This window comes from Hemiscyllium ocellatum, chromosome 25 (assembly GCF_020745735.1).
Source record: "Hemiscyllium ocellatum isolate sHemOce1 chromosome 25, sHemOce1.pat.X.cur, whole genome shotgun sequence".
Taxonomy (NCBI): Eukaryota; Metazoa; Chordata; class Chondrichthyes; order Orectolobiformes; family Hemiscylliidae; genus Hemiscyllium; species Hemiscyllium ocellatum.
This window is the reverse complement of record NC_083425.1, coordinates 22265929-22288214: the sequence shown is the minus strand read 5'-3', so window position 1 is coordinate 22288214 and position 22286 is coordinate 22265929. Positions and strand designations below refer to the sequence as shown.

General features: G+C 40.2%; 1 protein-coding gene across 2 annotated transcripts in view; it reads right to left on the bottom strand.

Annotated features, from left to right (window-relative positions):
* Window positions 1–21245, bottom strand: part of nploc4 (NPL4 homolog, ubiquitin recognition factor) — a 68174-nt gene extending 46929 nt beyond the window's left edge. The window contains exons 1-3 of one of the 2 annotated variants that reach the window (XM_060844912.1): window positions 21154–21245; window positions 13013–13093; window positions 3166–3275 (exon numbers count right to left, since the gene is read on the bottom strand). In XM_060844912.1, coding sequence (XP_060700895.1) covers window positions 3166–3275; window positions 13013–13093; window positions 21154–21168 — 206 coding nt within the window. In that variant the 5' untranslated portion in view covers window positions 21169–21245. Of the gene's footprint in view, window positions 1–3165; window positions 3276–13012; window positions 13094–21153 lie in introns of those variants that run through there. The other variant, XM_060844913.1, reaches the window with a different exon arrangement.
* Between the last annotated feature and the right edge of the window lie 1041 nt (window positions 21246–22286).

The following is a 22286-nucleotide window of genomic DNA, read 5'->3' as shown; positions in this document are numbered from 1 at the left end:
GTCCATCAGGTCTATATTAGCTCTTGACAGTAGCAATTAATGCACTTTTTATTCATTCATGAAATGCCTTTAAAAAAAGTGATGCCTTTTTGAACCACTGCAGTCAACTTCATGTTGGTAGACTGAATATCATTGGACAGGGAGTTCCAGAATTCTGATCCAGCAGTGCTAAAGGATACGGATACATTTTCAAGGCAGGATAGTAAGTTGCTTGGAGGGGAACATGCAAGTGATTATGGTGGTGATGTCCCCATGTACCTGCTGTCAGGAATGCACTTTGTAAATGCTTCACACTGCTGCTATTGAGTTGGTGGTTGAGGGAGCGAATGTTGTAGGTGTAGTGTCAACCAAGTAAGCTGCTTTGTCCTGGATAATGTCAAGCTTCCTCAATATTGTTGGAGCTGCAATCACCCAGGCAAGTGGGTTACATTACAGCACATTGTGTCCCTTAGATGGAGGATAGGTTTTGGTCAGTCAGATGGCGAGTTACTTGCTACAGAATTCCTAGTCCCCGGCCTGCTTTGTAGCCAAAGTAATGAGATTAATTAATTGGTGCACTTCAGTTTCTGGTCAATGGTAACCCCCAGAATATAGATAGTGGGGGACTCAGTGATGGTAATGTGATATTGAAAATCAAGGGTTGGATTATCTCTTGCTGGAGATAGACATGTGCAGCATACAAGTGTGAGGTAATGTTAATTGACAGTTGTCAGCTCAAATCTGTTCTGGCCTTGCTGCCTTTGGACATGGATTGTTCAGCATTGGGGTTGCTGCAAATGTGTAGTGCTCAGCACTAATCATTAGCAAGCATACCAATCCTGATCTTATGATGAAAAGAAGGTCATTGAAGAGTGAGCTAAAGATAGTTAAGACCATAAGAAATAGAACAGGAGTAGGCCGCTTGGCCTTGCTCTGTCATTTAATAGGGCCATGGCTGATTCTCACATTCACTTTCCCGCCCTTTACCCATATTCCCTGACTATCAAGAATCTATCTCGGGCTTAAATATATACGAGAACTCTGCACTCACAGCTCTATGGCAAGGGGTTCCAAATGTTCTCAACCCTCAGAGGGAACTCAACTCAGTCTTAAATTGGCACCCTTTATTCTGAGACTGTGCACTTTGGTGCTAGACTCTCTAGTGAGGAGAAACATCATCTGTGTTTACCCTATCAAGCCTCTTAAGAATCCTATACTTTTCAATGAAAGTAACATCTCATTCTTCTAAATTCCAATGAGCAGAGTCCCAACCTGTGTAACATTTGTTCATAAGACAATCCCTCCATACTGAGAATCATCCTAGGGAATGTTCTCTGAACTGCCTCCAATGAAGTTAACGTTTCCTTAAATAAAAAGTCCAAAACTGCTCTCAGTACTCCTGATGTGTTATCACCAGCACCTTGTACTGTTGCGATAATATTTCCTTACTCACATTCCAACCTCCTTAAAATAAAGGCCAACATTCCATTATCCTTCCTGATCACCTGCTGCAGGTGTGCGCTATCTTTCTGTGGACAAAGATTTTTGTCATGTGTCCTAATGTCTCCTTAGCTTGGTGTCATTTTGTTTTATTACAACTCCATGTAATGCTTTGGATCCTTTCATTATGTTAAAGGCATCATATAAATGTCATGTTTTGGAGGTGCCAGTGTTGGACTGGGGTATACAAAGTTAAAAATCTCACAACACCAGGTTGTAGTCCAACAGGTTTATTTGGAAGCACTAGCTTTCGGAGCCTGCTCCTTCATCTCACAACCACCTGATGAAGGAGCAGCGCTCTGAAAGCTAGTGCTTCCAAATAAACCTGTTGGACTATAACCTGGTGTCACATAAATGTGATACTCTAATTACTCATGGCCCAATCTATTGCAAGAAGGGGGTGTTTTATGTAATCTACAAATAACTGAAAAGGCTTGTCATAAACACAACAATCATAAACATTTCCAAAAATTCAGAATACTTGTAAGCAATGAGGAGGAACAGCTTTTCTTTCTAAGCCAACTTTTTATTATGGTTTCTGCTTGCAGAACACAAAACTTTATTCCTGATGAAGGGCTTATGCTCGAAACGTCGAATTCTCTATTCCTGAGATGCTGCCTAACCTGCTGTGCTTTGACCAGCAACACATTTGCAGCTGTGATCTCCAGCATCTGCAGACCTCATTTTTTACTTAATATTAGCAAACAAACGACAGAACAGGTGAAGATTGGAGTGAGCAAGTAACACAATCTACACAGATCTATTTTTTGATCACTCCAATGACCAAGGGTTTTGCTTTTAGGATAGAATGGGACTAGAAAACAAAACAAAACAGACATCTTCACCCCATGTACATTCTTGTCCTTTAGGCAACTTCACAGTCAGGCAAATTGCGTATGCCTTTTAGTCTTTCCCCCAGTTACAAAGTAAATTGAATAGAAATTAATTTTCTTGGTAGAGCCACTGGTTTATGATATTTAAGTAAAAACTCATGTTTGTTGTTTGGATTTAGATTAGATTACTTAGTGTGGAAACAGGCCCTTCGGCCCAACAAGTCCACACCGACCCTCCGAAGCGCAACCCACCCATACCCCTACATTTACCCCTTTACCTAACACTACGGGCAATTTATCCTGGCCAATTCACCTAACCTGCACATCTTTGGACTGTGGGAGGAAACCGGAGCACCCGGAGGAAACCCACGCAGACACGGGGAGAACGTGCAAACTCCACACAGTCAGTCGCCTGAGTCGGGAATTGAACCCAGGTCTCCGGCGCTGTGAGGCAGCAGTGCTAACCACTGTGTCACCGTGCTGCCCAAAAGATTTTTACATGTGTTTTGGAGACTGTATTCGATTGTCTTGCAAATTTTCTATCAAATTACATATGATTAAATTTACTCACAACTTTAGGTATAAAACTTGCTTAAGAAACCCTGTTACTGAATAAAGTCATTCCTTCAACATCATTTTCCAGGCTTCAATAAATCCAAAGCATCAAATGATCGAAGTAATCAGCGAGGAGTTACTTCTATGTCCATTTTAACACATTCAGCAACAGCAACACTCCCCCTCCCCCCCCCCCCCCAAGCCACCTCAAAACGTTTCCTGTCCATTCATTTTTTAAAAATCTTAATGTGCTGAAAAGTGTTCATTACTATTAAAAATGATTAATACCTGTACGTACTTAATTTTAAGCAAAGAGAGTGATTTATTCGTTGGGGAGATCTCTCCAGTTTTATTTCTGTTAAGGTATACAGAAAAGCCATTGTTAGAACAGCCAAATTCCTTTGCAACCTAAAAAGAAAAACACATTAAATTACAATTAGGATGCAAAAGTTAAAAAGTTAAGATTTTATGCATGCTTTGATGCTCTCAATTTCTGATAACAAGAAACAAGCTTTTTCCTGATACAATCATAATTGTCAAACAATGTCCCATATTCCATCAACATCCTTAGATTCTTCCTGTCAATTGGGACAGACTCAGAAGTAGCATCACAGTAGTACTTTGTTGGGAGGCATTGGCTGTAGGAATCCTCAACAATGAGGGTTAATCGCAAAGAGTCATTTATCTGATCAAACATTGGCAAGAAATTTTCTTGCCGATCTACATCTCCCAATAGATAGACCAGTCCACCTGTGTGCTGGACCACAGTTGGTACCAGGGCACAGAATATACTCAAGAGTGGGGGATTTCAATGTCCATCACAAAGAGCAGATGGCAGCACACCACAAAGTTGGCAAGTCCTGAACGGCATAACTACCCAGAGTAGGCCTGCAGTAGATTGTGAGAACACCAACATTACAGAAAAACCTACTTGAGCTTGTCCTCACCAATCTATTGCAGATATATCTTCCAGTAAAGTACTGGCAGGAAAATCCATCACACGGCCAATATGGAGACCAAAGTCAGTCTTCACCACGAGTCATGTTGTATATACCAAAGAAGTAAACAGGACAGATTTCAAACAGACCGTCCACCTCACAATCATGGCATGCAGGAAGCACTAGAAGCCATCAGCAGCGGATTTATGTCCCACCACAATCTTAAAGTACCAGCAAATAATCCAGGCACTGAACCGGACATATTACAATAATAGCAACGAGGAATGTCAAAGAACAAGCCAGGAGCATCATCTAAGGTCCTTCAGTACAAGGTGCCAATACAGTGAAGCTACAGCAGAGCACGACATGCAGGCTAAATTGCTCCTTCTGCCATCTATAGGCAAAATCAAGTGATCTTAAACAAACAAATCTGATCATGGCTCTGCAGTTCTCCAACATCCAGTTGTAAATGACATTGAATAATTAAACAACTATTGGGAAATGAAAGGTCCATAAACATTGACAATAACAGCCTGGCCCAGGATGTCTCGCCCAGCAAGACACAAAAAGGCTGAATATTCACAAACACCTTCAACAAAAAATGAAAATAGATAATTCATTTCAGCCACAAACAGAGGTTCCTACCTTCACAAGTGCCAATTTTCAATCAATTTGTTTCATTAAATAATATGGCAGGAAAAAATTGCTGAATGCAAGAAATGCAGCAAAGGCTACGATGCCTAACAACATGCTGGCTGTAGTGCTGAAGACTTGCTTTGCAGAACTAGCTGCATCTCCTACCAAGTCCACGGGGTTGCAACACTAGCATATATGCGAAGTGTGTCCTGGTCACAAAAACAAGACAAATCCAAATCAACCCATTATTGTCCCAACCAAAGAGCTGGAAGATGTCAATGACAATGCAATCACCTGGCATCTACTCACCAATAGTCTGTTGACTGATATTTAATTTGGGCTGAATAGGACCACTTGGACTTTATGCCAGCTTTGCTCCGAAATATGAAGCAGAGAGCAAAAGCCAGAGGTGGAATGAGTAACTAGACTTGGCATCAAGGCAGTATTTGACAGGGTGTGTCATCAAGAGGTCCCTGTAACATTGAATCCAGAGGTTTTCAGGAGTTGGAGGCATACCTAATGTTGTGATTGTTGGAGACCAATCCAAGAACAAAAAAGAAAATTTACAGCCAAGCCTGAGCCAATCCAAATCCCCGTCTAAACCTATCACCCAATTCCTAAACATCTGTATCCCTCTGCTCCCCAACCTACTCATGCATATGTCCAGACACACCTTAAATGAATCTACCATGCCTGCCTCTACCACCTCTGCTGGCAACATGTTCCAGGTACCTACCACCCTCTGTGTAAAGTACTTGCCGCATGTATCCCCCTTAAACTTTTCACCTCTCACCTTGAACGCATGAATTCTTGTTATTGAATCCTTCACCCTGGGAAAAAGCTTATCTCTATCTACCTTGTCTATATCCTTCATGATTTTGTAGACCTCAATCAGGTCCCCCCCCCCGATCTCCATTTTTCTAATGAAAACAATCCTAACCTATTCAACCTCCCTTCATAGCTAGCACCTTCCATACCAGGCAACATCCTCGTAAACCTTCTCTGCACCCTCTCCAAAGCGTCCACATCCTTTTAGTAATGTGGTGATCAGAACTGTACACAGTATTCTAAATGCAGCTGAAACAATGTCTTGTACAATTTCAACATGACCTGCCAGCACTTATTAGATTGGATTATCTACAGCATGGAAACAGGCTCTTCAGCCCAACAAGCCCACAATGACCCTCCAAAGAGTAACCCACCCAGACCCATTCCCCTATATTTATCCTGAACACTATGGACAATTTAGCATGACCAATTCCCCTGACCCGCACATCTTTGGATTGTGCGAGGGAACCGGAGCACCCGGAGGAAACCCACGCAGACATGGAGAGAATGTGCAAATTCCACAAAGACAGTCACCCAGGGTGGGAATCAAACCCAGGTCCCTGGTGCTGAGGCAGCAGTGCTAACCACTGAGCCATCATGCTGCTTATACTCAACACTCCGTCCGATGAAGGCAAGCATACCATATACCTTGTTGACCACTCTATCTACCTGTGCAGCATCCTTCAGAGTACAATGGTCGTGAACTCCCAGATCTCTCTGCTCATCAACTTTTCCCAAGGCTCTTCTGTTTACAGTATAGTTGAATCTAGAATTAGACTTTCCAAAATGCATCATCTCACATTTGCCTGGACTGAACTCCATCTGCCACTTCTCTGCCCAACTCTCCAATCTATCTATATCCTCCTGTATTCTTTGACAGTCCCTTATGCTTTCTTCTACTCCACCAATCTTTGTGTTGTCTGCAAACTTGGCCTCCTTCTTTAGAGACCGCAATTTCCCTTCTCACATGGTTAAAGATGCCCTTCAACGCATCTCGCCAACATCCCACCCCTCCAACCGTAACAAGGACAGAACGCCCCTGGTGCTCACCTTCCACCCTACAAACCTTCGCATAAACCAAATCATCCGCCAACATTTCCACCATCTCCAAAAAGAACCCACCACCAGGGATATATTTCCCTCCCTACCCCTCTCCGCCTTCCGCAAAGACCGTTCCCTCTGTAACTACCTGGTCAGGTCCACGCCTCCCTACAACCCACCCTCCCATCCTGGCACCTTCCCCTACCACCGCAGGAACTGTAAAACCTGTGCCCACATCTCCTCCTTCATGTCTATCCAAAGCCCTAAAAGGAGCCTTATACATCCAAAGTTTTACCTGTACATCCATTAATATCATTTATTGTATCCGTTGCTCCCAATGCGGTCTCCTCTACATTGGGGGAGACTGGGCGCCTCCTAGCAGAGCGCTTTAGGGAACATCTCCGGAACACCCGCACCAATCAACCACACCGCCCCATAGCTCAACATTTCAACTCCCCCTCCCACTCTGCTGAGGACATGGAGGTCCTGGGCCTCCTTCACCACTGCTCCCCACCACCAGACGCCTGGAGGAAGAACGCCTCATCTTCCACCTCGGAACACTTCAGCCCCAGGGCATCAACGTGGACTTCAACAGTTTCCTCATTTTCCCTTCCCCACCTCATGCTAGTTCCAAACTTCCAGCTCAGCACTGTCCCCATGACTTGTCCTACCTGTCTAGCTCCTTTTCCACCTATCCACTACACCCTCTCCTCCCTGACCTATCCCCTCCCCCACTCACCCATTGTACTCTATGCTACTTTCTCCCCACCCCCACCCTCCTCTAGCTTATCTCTCCACGCTTCAGGCTCACTGCCTTTATTCCTGATGAAGGGCTTTTGCCCGAAACGTCGATTTCGCTGCACTTTGGATGCTGCCTGAACTGCTGTGCTCTTCCAGCATCACTGATCCAGAAACTTACTGATCAGACCAACAATGCCCTCTTCCAGATCATTTATGTATATTACAAACAACAGTGGCCCCAACCAGTGGAACACCACTGGTCACCTTTCTCCATTTCGAGAAACTCCCTTCAACTACTACTCTCTGTCTCCTGTTGCTCAACCAGTTCTCTGTACACCTAGCTAGAACACCCTGCACACCATGTGACTTCACTTTCTCCATTAGTTTACCATGGGAAACCTTATCAAACGCCTCTCTAAAGTCCATGTATATGACATCTACAGCCCTTTCTTCATCTATCAACTTGGTCACTTCAATCCAGGATATCACAATAGGAGTTCAAGGAGGTAGTATCCTATCTCTAAACATCTTCAACTGCTTCATCAAGGTTCCACCCTTCACGACAAAGTCAGAACTGGTTCAGCTTCAATTGGAAGACTGCATCCAATTCTGTGCAACGTACTTTCATAAAGATGTGAAGGATTTACAGAATATGCAGGAAAAGTTTGAGAATGGTTCTGGGAACAGGGACCTTCAACTAGTTGGATGGTCTGAAAGAGATTTGATAACGATGTTTGTATCACGAGACATTTGAACATAGTAGACAGAAAGAGATTACTTCCATTGACAGAAGGGTTCAGATCCAGAAGCTACAGATTTAAAACAATCGGCAAAATAGCTGAAGGTGACATGAGGAAAAATTGCTTTGTGTGGTGAGTGGTTATGATCTGCAATGCACTTCCTGAAAGTCTAGTAGAAACAGATTTAGCCATGGCTCTTAAAAAAAGAAATTAGATAAGAATTTGAAGGAATAGGGAGGCTATTGGAAAAGGTATCAGTCAAATTACACTTGAAGCGATCCAGCTGGGACTGGATGGGCCAAACCATCTCCCTCTGTGCTATAAACATTCAATGATCCCAAAAAGAATGTTTACCAATGATTGCACGTTTCCATTTTACACTTCTCAAATAACGATGCGCAATCCATGTCTTCAAGGAGCAAGATTTAGACAACATTCAAGCTTCAGCTGATAAGTGGTTAAGGAACATCTGTGTCACAACCAACACAATGCAATGACCAGCTCCAAGAAAAAAACAATTCTGCCTTGCGATTCAACAATGGTAATACCCATTGTATTCCCCACCATCAACATCCTGGGGCAGTGCAGCAGTCATCATTCCCTAGCTACACAAATTCCTTGGCTTACAGGTCAGAATTTGGGAATTAATTTCTCATCACTCAGACAGCAGCGGTTCAAGGCAGCAGCTCAACATCACTTTCTCAAGATAGCTTTGGATGCGAAATAAATGTTTGCCTTACCAGTGCTGCCCACATCCTCGCAAATGAATTTTTAAAAATTCCTTACTTTCCCAACTTCTTAAAGTGTAACACTTTACTTGTATATCCAGTAAATGCACATCTTATAAAAGTTACTACAACTCAGCTGACAAATTCCACCTTTAGCAATACCCAAAATCTGCACTTCTGAATTCCAACAGAAGTTCCTACATTTTAAAGTAAATTAAACATGGTCTTATTTTGCATTGCTTTTTGACTTTTTCAGCCACACTGATCCAAACACATCCAAGTTTGACATGATAAGTAACATGAGCTCCAGAGAATAGGATTTTGTAGAAGCTGGCTGCAGAGAGACATAGGACCTTTCAGCCCACTGAGCTCTCACTAACCCTCCAAGAGCATCCCACTCAAATGCCTACACTATTGCTGGCACCCCACATTTACCATAGCTAGCAACGCTAGACACTACAGGACAACTTAGCATGGCTAATCCACCTCACCTGCACATGTTTGGACTATGGGAGGAAACCAGAGCACCTGAAGAAAACCCACAGAGACACAGGGAGAACATGCAAACTCCACACAGACAGTTGCCCAAGGCTGATATCAAAGCCGGGTCCCTGGCGCTATGAGCAGCAGTGCTAACCATCGAGCCACCGTGCTGCCCTTCATGATATGACAGATAATTGAATCCAAAAGACATCTTATTCACGAAATCAATTCTTTTACTAATCTTGATTTAAACATTTTTTTGTTTCAAACAGTGGAGTAACACCTTTAGAATGGGAACACACTGTGGTATTAAACAGATTCATAGCTGGCTTGCAGGAGGTGCTTTTTCATACATCTGCTGCCACTGCCCTTTGAGGTAGTAGGTGTCATGGGTTTGAAAGATGCTGTTGAAAGAGAATGATGAACTGAAGTGCACATTACATATGGTTACAATGCTGCCATCACATGCCAATGGTGGAGGAAATGAATGCTTACGGTTGTGGATAAGGATGCCAATCAAGTAAGCCACTTTGTCGATAGTAACATGCTTCTTGTGTTGTTGGAGGTGCACTCTATGAGGGAAATGGATTGTAGACAAACTTTGGGAAGACAGGAGGAAAATTTTTCACAAAATTCCCAACCTCTGACCTGCTATTATCTCTGATCCTGTTCAGTTCCTGGTCAATGGTAACCACCAGGATGTGAATAGTGGGGGAATTCAGCAATGATAATGTAATGAATATCAAGGAAACGTGCAGTTACTGCAACATGCACTAAGAGATCATATACTATTTTCCAGTGGTAAACAGAAAATTTATCTTAACATGTAAACGTAGCTGAATTCACCTGTATAATATACTCAGAGCACAATTTATGTAATGCAACTGGAACAAATTGTAACCTGGAATGTCAAAATAATCAAAACTTGGAAATATTTTTCTAATACTCCTCAGTTATTTCAAAGAAGATGTCTACTGCCTTGTTGCATTTACCCAAATCTTCTTAAATGCCAGTAGTATTCATTATAACACTTAATTCATGTTCTGATATCACTAAAATTGTAAAAACAGGTATGGCTTAAGGTTACAAAGTCAACACATTTTCAAAATTGCCTGTCCTTTTATCAGTACTGACCAGCCATGCATTTCCAGCTGCTTATATTTTCATTTCTTATATCAACATTTGCATGTTTTCCTTTTTATTTTGCAGCTTTATATTGACTGAATGTATAATATTTACACTATATCCCAATGTGAAGAAAGTCTAATAAGGTAGCCTTGAGAAAAGCTGTTTGCTGATAAGGTGAGTTGGTGTTTTGCATCTTTGACTTTTTAAAGCCACAAATACAAATTGGAGCAAATAGACAATCTGAAGAACTGAAAGATGACTGCTGACTTCAACAAACTTTTGTATGTTTGCTACTACTTGTAAACAAATAAATCCTCCCTTTTGGCTGGCTACCTGTTCTTCATTTGGATTCCTGTCTGCTCAGTTGAGTGTTGTGGCTGAAATCTCATCAATAAAACAGCAATTTGCTTGCATGTTGGAAGTACAATTTCAAATGCATGCAAGTGGCTAAAATGTGGCACATAGTTAATATAGACATGGACTAATAGCAAGATTCAAGTAGAAACGAATAAGCTTGGAGAATGGACATGTAATCAACAAACAAACATTGAAATGCATTAAGAAAGTGGCTTTGGTAGGAAGAATAAAGAGACCATGTACTCCTTTGAAAATAATTACCTACATGGGATAATGGAACTAAGGGATTTGGAGGTGAAAATTTACAAACCATGTCAAGCAGCAAGACAATGAAAAAGCTTAAACAAAAACAAAAAGCATTGGTGTTCATTTCCAGAGGAGGTAATTCAAAATTTGTATAGAATCTTGGTTACACTATACGTGACATATTCTGCAAGGTTCTGTCTCTATGTTAAAAGAAAGGATAGAAGCACTGAAAAATATTTTAAAATGTTTTACAAGAATGATACCAGAACTGAGAGGTTATACCTATTAGGAAAGATTGAAAGATCAAGGCTCTTCTCTCTAGAAGAGAGAAAACAAACTGAACTAATGGAGATCTATCAGATTATAAATAGGCCTAATAAATTAGAAATTGAGACTGTTATCATTTGCACGTGAGACTGGAAAGAGAGACCACAAATACAAGATAGTTAGAAAAAAATTACTTTAGCTGGAGTCAAGGCAATTGCCCAGATACAGTTTAGAGAATGTGATATAAAAGGAGAAAGGAACAGAAGGCTATGTTGAGGAGTTAACAAAAGAAAGTTGTAAGGAGAGTTTTGTGGAGCATATAAACTGTTATGAATGCATTGGACTGAACAAGAAAGGCTCTAAGCAGCAGCCTGGGAACTACAGACTGGTGAGTCTGACATCAGTGAGCAGTAAGTTGTTGGAAGTGATTCTGAGGGATAGGATTTACATGCATTTGGAAAGGCAAGGACTGATTAGGGATAATTAGCACGGCTTTTGTGTGGAATATCGTGTCTCACAAACTTGATTTGGAATTTTTTTTGAGGACATAACCAAAAAGGTTGATGAAGACAGAGCAGTAGATGTTGTCTCCGTGGACTTCAGTAAAGCCTTTAACAACATGGTAGACTGATTAATAAAGTCAGACCAATGAGATTCAGGGAGAGCTTGTCAAATTGGATAGAAAATTGGCTTGATGGTAGGAGGCAGAAGGTGGTAGTGGAGGGTTGTTTTTCAGACTGGATCCGTAAGGATCAGTGCTAGGTCCACTGTTATTTGTCATTTATATAAACAATTTATGTAAATAATTTGGATAAGGAAGAATGGTTAGTAAGTTTGCTGATAACATTGGAATTGGTGGTGTAGTGAAGTGAAGAAGGCATCCATGTGCGCAAAGGGATTTTGATCATATAGGCCATTGGGTTGAGTAGCAGCAGATGCCGTTTCTTTCGGATAAATGCGAGGTGCTGCATTTTAGTAAAGTGTTAATGTTAGAGCCCTGGGTGTTGTTGTCAAGCCTAGAGACCGAAGGTTTAGGTATAGGTACATAGTTCTTGGAAAGCTATGTTACAGGTAGACAGGGTGGTGAAGAAGGCATTTAGAACACTTGCCTTCATTGCTCAGACCATTCAGTATAGTAGTTAGGATATCATGTTGAGGTTGTACACAATATTGGTGAAGTCACTTTTGGAGTACTGTGTACAGTTCTGGCTGCCTTGCTATAGAAAGATTATTAAATTGGAGAGGTTCAGGGTTTTGCTATGAATAGAGAGTTTGAGCTATAAGGAGAGGCTAGATAGGCGAGAACCATTTTCACTGGAGCATTGGAGGCTGAGGGGCGACTTATGGAGGTTCAAAAAAAAATGAGAGGCATAGATGAAGTGAATAGCAGAGGTCTCTTCAAACAGGGAGTTCAAAACTAGAGCAATATTTTCAAGTTAAGAGGAGAAAGATTTAACAGGGACTTGCATGGCAATTTTACCCCCCACATAGAGGGTGGTTTGTATGTGGAAGAAACTACCAAAGGAAGTGGTAGATGCGGATACAATTAGAACATTTAAAAGACATTTGGACAAGTACATGATTAGGAAAGGTTGAGAGAGATATGGGTCAGATGCAGGCAAGTTAGACTAGTTAAGTTTGGGAAACCTGGTTAGCTTAGATCAGTTGGACCAAAGAGTCTGTTTGCATGCTGTATGATGCTAGGTGCTTCAAATATGAGGGACATGCTAGATGCAAAGCGTGAGATATGTAAAAATTAACAGGACCCAGTGTAACAAGTAATTTTATATTTAATGGAATTGGAGTCCGATCATTTAAATATCAAAAAAGGAACAGAAATTTACAAATAATACTTAGTTAAAATAGTTACATTTTGTGAAAATTTGTTTTTTTTTCCCCAACATGTTTACCAAAGGTACTCGAGTAGAAGAAGAGAGATATAAAGGAAGTATACAATAGGTTTAACAGAGGTTCTCAGAAGCAAATTCCCCCTGAAGAAAATAGTTCATTACCTTTTTCAAAAATTGGGCTCCTGTTTCTCTTTTGCCCACATTAATCCTTTTCATACCATGTGGTGACTGAATGCGGACAATCTAAAAGATTAAATAAATATTTAAGTGTACACAAACATGATAAAATTTTATGTAAGCCACTGACAATAACGGTAGCAAAATTACGCAACGCTCTCGGTTAAACTTCAATTAAAGCCCTTCAATATTGGAGATCTGGGAACATTTTTGAGCACTCAAGATGTCAAATAGCCTGCTAATTCATATTAATATTTTCAGTGGGACTTCAGTGAACCCAAACAAAAAGCTAATAAAAGTACTGAGTTATTAAATACTATATGTTTATAGTACCTCAACGATTTCAAATCAATTTTGATCCAACCAATGTCAGCTACTTCAGGTTATCATTTTGCCATTGGCAGTAATTCTTTTGGACATCCCAATCCTACTTTAATATACATTTCAACCATGCTTGCAAGGGCAAATGTTTCTCCTAACAATCCTCAAAGTAAAACCAAGGCACATGGCATTCTATCATATTAAAGATCAATCATCAAAACAGGGGCACTACACTGGATTTGCTGCCTTCCTACAAATTGTAGGACCATACGAAATAGCAGCAGAATTAGGCCATTCGCCCAGAGTTTACTCCATGAACCACTCATAACTGATATGTTTCTCAAGCCCATTCACCTCCCTCCTGCCCAATACACTTGATCCCCTTACCAATTATAGACCTATCAGTATTAAATACACTTAATGACCTGATTTCCACAGTTAACAAAAAAAAATCACACAACACCATGTTATAGTCCAACAGGTTTATTTGGAAATACAAGCTTTCGGAGCACTGCTCCTTTATCAGGTAGCTCGTGGGGCAGGATTCATAAATTCTGTGTCTTATGATCCTGCCCCACTAACTACTTGATGAAGGAGCAGCGCTCCAAAAACTTATGCTTCCAAATAAACCTGTTGGACTATAACTGGTGTTGTGCGATTTTTAAAACTTTGTCCATCCCAGTTCAACACCAGCATCTCCATATCTTGGTTTCCACAGCCCTTTGCGGCACGGGGTTCCACAGATTCATCATCCTTAATTATCAAATTCCTATGGTACAAATAAGGTGAGCTTTTATAAAAGTCTTAATGAACTCTATGATCCGAGCAGTGAATTTCAACATATGAAGTGTTTAGCCTGATCCTGATATTAGCTAGCCTAATTCTAGAACAATGCAATTCCACGCAGTTCTTTTTAAATAATCAACTGTTGTTTGCAGTGAAAGCTTCAAGAACAAACAAAAGTGCATCATAATGCTGCGGCTGCAATGTTTGACCATTGTGTTTCCCATCCATCCATCATGTCTGTCAGTCCACAATGGATGATAAAGGGATTTATTCCTAAGCCACAATATTCATAAGATCAACGGATAATAACAAGATCTATAAGAATGTGCATTGACTAAGCCATTGTAACCTGTAACTGATGGGGAAAGCATGAATCTGACTTCAGAGGGTAAGGCCACAAATCTGAAGTAAATGTTGCAATACTATTGCCAATTTCATGAAGTGTCCAGAAATGTCAAATGATTCCTCTTTGCCATGTGCAAATTCAGTCTATCAGCCTGACTTTTGCATTAAGGAGGAAATTAACAGTATCCATAGCTTTTCTGAAGCAACTGAATAATGTACAGCTTTGACACAAAAAGTTAAATGTCAAAATCCGGGATTGGATTTCTGATTTGCCCCATTCACCCAAAAACTGCACACCAATGATATTTTACCATTGCAATCCAGAGAAAGTTGGGAAATTGCTGTACTCACCACTTAGTTATCCAATAATGATAACAAAAAGGTTAGGACTAGTAAGTTTAGAATTTGGTTTTTTAAATGGCATTTAAAAAAAGACAATTACTGCCGAACAAGCTCTATGGCCTTGGAAATTCACAAGCATTTAGATTGCACTTATTCTTGGCAAGCTTTAAAAAGAAGTCTATTCTTAAAACTCTATTTTTCCACACTCTTTTATTCCTCTTTCTCAAGCCTTCTTTCTCTTCCTTTTCACACTCTCTACAGTATATCATTTGACATAAGAGTTAAATATTCTAATTCACACCTCCACGTTTTCCTTAACTTCATGGATTGAGGGGGCTGCTGTTATTTGCCTCATATATACACAGCCTAGATCCCTTATAGCAGTAACCAGCTTATAAGAGTTATAATTAGCAGGAGGCTTCCACTTAAAGCTCATGGAAAGGCATGGGCAATTAAACCATGATGAAAAATAATCTTACTTTCACAGCTGACTATAAAATGTGTCAAATTTTGAGATATTACTAAGAGATAATATTATGAAATAAAATATATTTTGCAGAAATATTTTAAAAGTGCATATGAACTATATCTTACTTTTGTCAGACTATAGCATGAATAGCATTGTCGCAAGATAAACAATAAAACTGCAGTCAAATTTCATTAGTTAACCAATACCCAACAGCTGAAAGATCATAGACAGATGGTACCTGGTGAGCACATTCTGTGCAAGTGTTTAATAATGCATTGAATCTCACACTGCCTGAATAAAAGTAGAGAAAGAGAGTTACCCAACTTGCTGCTGCTGCTGCTACGGATTAACTCTAAAATGGTTCTATGGAGTGTGTTAAATGTATTGTTCCAAAATGATATTTCTCTTGCAACCTTTTGCAAATATTCAAATCGATACTCCTGTGATTAGATCATTCTTTGTACTATCGGGCTTGAATATTAAGTTTTCTTTCCAAAACAAAGCTTGCACATTATTCTTCTTTTATTCCATTATAATTCAATCTGTCAACATCTTGCCAGCCAAGTTTATATGTAACTACACTAGGGAAAAAAAAACAGTCCAAAATTTAACATAGTACTGGCCTCTTCACATACATCATGGAAGAAATGTCACTCACATGATATCATCCAAATTTAATTTGATACAAAATGATTTTACACACGAGTTGACTTTTTTTTTGTTGACATCCAAGGGAGTAAGCAAAGCAATTAAATCCAAATATAAACATCTCTGAGATTTGTTCAATGCTTAATTGACAGCTTTCCTTTGAATTCATCAGATAGCTATTTACATTCCTTTGGATGAAATTACTTTTTTTTAAACCTCACCAACCCTCCACCCTCCTCCCCAATACCCCACCACCCCTCACCCCTTTATCTGCAGCTCCTCTTAAACCCACTCCAGTCTGGAAGAAAGGTTACATCCGAAACATTGACATTTCCACCTCTTGATGCTGCCTGACTTGCTGTGTACTTCTAGCCTCTTGTTTGTCTACCCTGACATTACCTTTTAGCTATTTTACATTGCACAATTCTTTTAAAATCTTTGAAATGAAATGGCTAAATCAGATTGCGCTACGGATAAGGAGAAATAAAAATCCACCAGTGCAGAAGAACCAAATTATTATTCAGTACAGTCTTCACAATTGCTTGTAATTTCACCTTCAACAAAGGACTAGTTACCACATTTCCAACTGTTTAATAAGCTTAAGTAAGTCATAGTCTAATGCAACGTCATTGTCTTCCAAACTTGAAGAAGAACACAAAGGCCCAAATAAAATCAATAAATTAAACTAGAATGGACAATATCATATTCAATTTCTGGAATGCCACCAATTTAGTATTTTTCTACCTGGGCATTAGAGGTGGTACATGGAGAACAAATCTGTGGGAGTGGTCTAAGACACTGAAACCCATAAAAGTGTCAGAACTAAAATACAAAAGAAAAAAAAACATTTTACTAGTCTTCTCTCAACAGTAGCTGGTAAGAATCAATCCCTGGATTGGCAAGAATTTCAAAACAATTCTGGCAACTCAAATTCTGTATGCTATCATTGCCCTACATGTTGCAGTCAGGAGTAATAATCTCTTGACCGACAATGATTTGGAGATGCCGGTGTTGGACTGGGGTGTACAAAGTTAAAAATCATACAACATCAGGTTATAGTCCAACAGGTTTAATTAGAAGCACTAGCTTACAACCACCTGATGAAGGAGGAGTGCTCTGAAAGCTCGTGTGCTTCCAATTAAACCTGTTGGACTATAACTGGAGTTGAGTGATTTTTAACTTTGATTGACAATGAAATATTCAAGCATGGTATTGACCAAGTACAAAATGTTCGAGTAAAAAGTGAGGTCTGCAGATGCTGGAGACCAGAGCTGAAAATGTATTGCTGGTTAAAGCGCAGCAGGTCAGGCAGCATCCAAGGAACAGGAAATTCGACGTTTCGGGCTAAAGCCCTTCATCAGGAATCCTGATGAAGGGCTTTAGCCCGAAACGTAGAATTTCCTGTTCCTTGGATGCTGCCTGACCTGCTGCGCTTTAACCAGCAATACATTTTCAGCAAGTACAAAATGTGTCAGCATATGAACTGAGAAGTCCAAATAAACAAAGCAAAATATAAAAATAATAGTACAGTGATCAATTATACTCACACAAAAATAGTTTGTGTAAATTAATTATTTTACATGTTCATGAAAATCTAGTGCCATGCCTCCTCTTGATTTTTATGACAAATTATTTACTTGACTATCAGAAATATATCCAATTTTATTCAAAAGCAATTAGTTTTAACAATTCTTACATATTTTCTGTAAAACACTGTTCAACCCAGAGACAGAGTTTACATTATTATTTTAATTTAATAAAATGCAATAACAGTATAATAGACTAGATTGGAGTATGTTAAGAACAAGGAGAATGGTCTTAACCAGTGGCTCTTTAAATTAATTTAATTATCTACTAATTATGTAATCTTTGTTATTGATTTATTTGCTATGGCCTTTTGGAAAGGGAGTATATCAACATCTTAGGTGAGGAGTCAAGACTGAACATGGTCACACTGCGTTAACAATCACAACTGAAACTACATCTGTGTCAAATCACCTCTGCTATCAGTTATGTTCAATAATAACTCCAGCCAGTAATATACTGTGGCAACACTCACTGTTTAACATTCTTTAAAAACGTTCTCTTTAAGGAAGGATATACTTAACTCAGAAAGGGTTAACACGGCTGACTCTTAGGTTGAGAAGGTCATCCTATGGGTACAACTGAAGCATAATCAGCTGACACTTTCCGCTCTTATGGTGCGGCAGTAGTGTCCCTACTGCTCAGTTAGGAGACATGGATTCAAGTGTAGTGTTGGGTAATTAAATTTCAAAACAGGAAGATTAAAAATATCTATACCTTCAGAAGAATAAGAGATGATCTCATTGAAAAGGTAGAAAATTCTCAAAAGAGCCTGCCACAGTTGATACGTTACGGCTTTTTCTCTGGCTGATAAGCAGAGAACATTATCTCAGTCTCAATGAGGGGGTCAGCCATTCAGGTTAGAGAAGAGGACAAATTTCTTCACCCAGAGGCTTATGAATCTTTGGAATTAAGTATCTTTGAGAGCCATGGATACTCAGTTATTGAGTACGTTCAGTACTGAAACAAACAGATTTCTTACGCACTAAGAAAATCAAGGAAGGTGGAGAACAGGACTGGAGACTCAACTTGACACAGAAGATCAGCCATAATCATATTGAAGGGTGAAGCAGACTTGGATTGTATGGCTTATTTCCAATTCTGATCAACATTACATTTGATTTTTTAGAAAAATGCAGATTGGCCAACTTCTTGTAAACAAGGCTTCATCATAACGTGCCACATCACCATACATTTTAAAGAAAGATGCTCATTTATACTGCACGTTTCACAACTGACAGACTGCTCAAAGCACTTTATGGCATTTGAAGTACTTTTTGAATAAAGAATATTGTAATGGAGGGCGTGCAGCCAATCTGCATGTCACAAACCTCCATAAAATAGCCATGACATGATGTTCAGATTTTTTTTGTGATTTTGACTGAACACTGGGGTTAACATGCTTGTTCATTTTTGAATGTGCAATAGGATCATTTACATACATCTGAATAGGCATATAGAGTTTCGGATTAACATCTCATTTGAAAGATGGCACCTCTATTAATGTCACACTCCCTAAGGACTGCATTGAAGTATCAGCACAGTTATTCTATGCTCAAGTCTTGGAATTAGAGTTGAACACAAATATTTGAGGCGTGAGTGTTGCTAACTGAACCAAAGCCAGCATTCAAAAACTGAATTCCTATGTGCATTTCTTGGTTACAAGATTTTACTTCACACTGTCACTTTTGTCACATTTTCTATTACTAATCCATTGTAAATTCTTACACTGCTTTTCATAATTAAAACTGCCCACACATTTACACTGTTACACCAGTGGTGGTGTTGGAGTGACTCAGTTCCATATCTTGCTAGTTTCTCAACCTTTAGTGCAGACACACTATGTTCCAAAGGGCTTCCAGTCCTATTTTCTGATTGGCAATGTTTTCATCTTTTTAAAACTATAAATATAAAATCAAAAGGTGTTATACAGACACATAACAACTCCCAATCCACTGTCTGCTTTACATACCATTCAAGATTCCACAGCTAAAACTCTAACATGAGTGTTCTCTCCATGAACGCAATCTGACCTGTGTGTTTCCAGTAGTTCATCTTTTGTTACTGGATTTCACGCATGCTGCAATTCCTGCATCTATATCCAAACTCCCACTGACAACTACCCTTGCTTTTGACAAAGCTAGTTTTATTTTTAATTTTAAAACATTTAAGTAAATAGCCTGCCTTAACTTTCTAATCCAAAATGACAACATACAACAGTTGATCACTAAATAAAGTGTCCATTTTCCAATCTACCAAATAATTCATTTGCCATTACCATTCACAACCTTCAAAGTGCAATGAAGTAGCAATTAAAAAATAAGAGACAATTTGCATTAATCTAGTCCCTTTAAATTAAATGTCTAAAAGTACTGTAAATAATTATACACTTAGATCCAGTTAATTATCTTTAAACTCTCATATCATGGTTACAGGAGAAAGTAAAGCATTTACTGAACTGTTAACACCTTAACTATTTACATGCACATAATACTCCAGATTGAAAGTAATTCATCTGGAATCTTTTAGACTGCCTTCAATTTGTAATCTTTCAAGTACACAAAGAGTTGCAAGACTTCTTTGTTTTAAAAAAAAATAAAATCAGGTTGTTCAAACTGCTTCTCTAGCTTACTTCCTCAAACTATGCAGACATATTAAATTCCCTCCCCATGCAAAATTGCCAACTCATTCAGGGGTATGAATCCACAGAGGGCAGCAGCACTCCAGCACTTGGCTCAAGCCGATCTTCATGTTCATTGAGGATGGGACAAGCCAGTTTACAGACTAGGGATCCTGGCCAACATGACTCAGTCCAATCTATGTCCTTCTTTAGTGACTGAGCAATTATGTGTGCTTATAAATTCAATCGTTCAGTAAGACAAATTGAACAAGCTAGAAAAATAATTCTAAATACTGACATTAAAACCTATAATGGTCGTGAAATCTGTTGCTCAACATGTGACTATGCAGCAATGCTTAACTGCTGTTTATTCAATTTTCAGAGGCCAAAAATGCAGCTTTGCTGTGAACGAGTGTCCCATTCATACAAACAATGCTGACAGTTCACACAAAAGAATTAGGCAATACCAGTATAATTGTTGTGACTGCATTCTCCAGAAAGTTCAGTGGGGGCCAACATAATGGACTAGTAACAATCACAATTCGATATGTTACATCAAACAGGGACTGAGTTTAACGGAATGATCACTTCAACCTGGGCAGCAAGGCAAACCGACAGTCCACACATTGATTAAATAATCCAACGTTGCTGCAAGTCATGTTGGAGGTTATGTCGTGTGATTTTGTGAGTGGCCGAGAGAACCCCACATCCTTCCCCCGGCCTCTAGCTGGCTGAGGCAGGGAGGGAGAGCGGGAAGATCGCTGCCGGATCTGCTGCCTCATTGCTCCGAACCCGGTGGGTGCCTGCCGGACTCCCGGGCCTGAGGCTAACGCTGAGGCTGTCAAACCCCCATCCTCAGAGCAGGCCGATCGGGCCTGGGAGTTCAGCAGGAGACTCCGGGACTCGGCCCGTCTCCCGGGGTAGGGAAAAACAGGGGTTGGACAGGAAAGTTTCAGGCCCCAAGCCCGAGCAGGCGGCAAAGCTCGCGCCGACGGTGAAGCCGTTACTCACGATATTTTCCGCCATGACGCCGGTGGAGCAGCTCCTCGGCCTTTTACCGAAATCTCCCTTCCAATTCCAACGCGTGTCACCGCGGAACCCGTCCGATGCCGCACAGCACAAGCGAACAATCAGTTCCGCCGTACAAACGTTCCCCCATCTGTGTAACACAGTGGAAATGCAAATACAAACCTGCATTTTTACATACAAACTGTCACACGCTCAATGTGCACAATAATTAATTGCACATTGACCACAAATTTTCTAGCAAGTCCTCCACTTCCATTTCGTTTCCCCTCACAAATACAGAACAGTTTTTTAACTTTGACACTATTGAGATGGACATAGAGTCATAGAGATGGACAGCATGGAAACAGACTCTTTGGTCCAACCCGTCCATGCCGACCAGATATCCCAACCCAATCTGGTCCCACCTGCCAGCACCTGGCCCATATCCCTCCAAACCCTTCCTATTCATATACCCATCTAAATGCCTCTTTAATGTTGCAATTGTACCAGCCTCCACCACATCCTCTGGCATCTCATTCCATATATGCACCACCCTCTGTGTGAAAAAGTTGCCCCGTAGGTCTCTTTTATATCTTTCCCCTCTCACCCTAAATCTATGCCCTGTAGTTCTGGACTCCCCAAACCCAGGGAAAAGACTTTGTCTATTTATCCTATCCATGCCCTTCATAATTTTGTAAACTTCTATAAGGTCACCCCTCAGCCTCCAACGCTCCAGGGAAAACAGCCCCAGCCTGTTCAGCCTCTCCCTGTAGCTCAGATCCTCCAACCCTGGCAACATCCTTGTAAATCTTTTCTGAACCCTTTCAAGTTTCACAACATCTTTCCGATAGGAAGGAAACCAGAATTGCACGCAATATTCCAACAGTGGCCTAACCAATATCCTGTACAGCTGCAACATGACCTCACAACTCCTGTATTCAATACTCTGACCAATAAAAGAAAGAATACCAAACGCCTTCTTCCCTATCCTATCTACCTGCGACTCCACTTTCATGGAGCTATGAACCTGCACTCCAAGGTCTCTTTGTTCAGCAACACTCCTAAGGACCTTACCATTAAGTGTCTAAGTCCTGCTAAGATTTGCTTTCCCAAACTGCAGCACCTCGCATTTATCT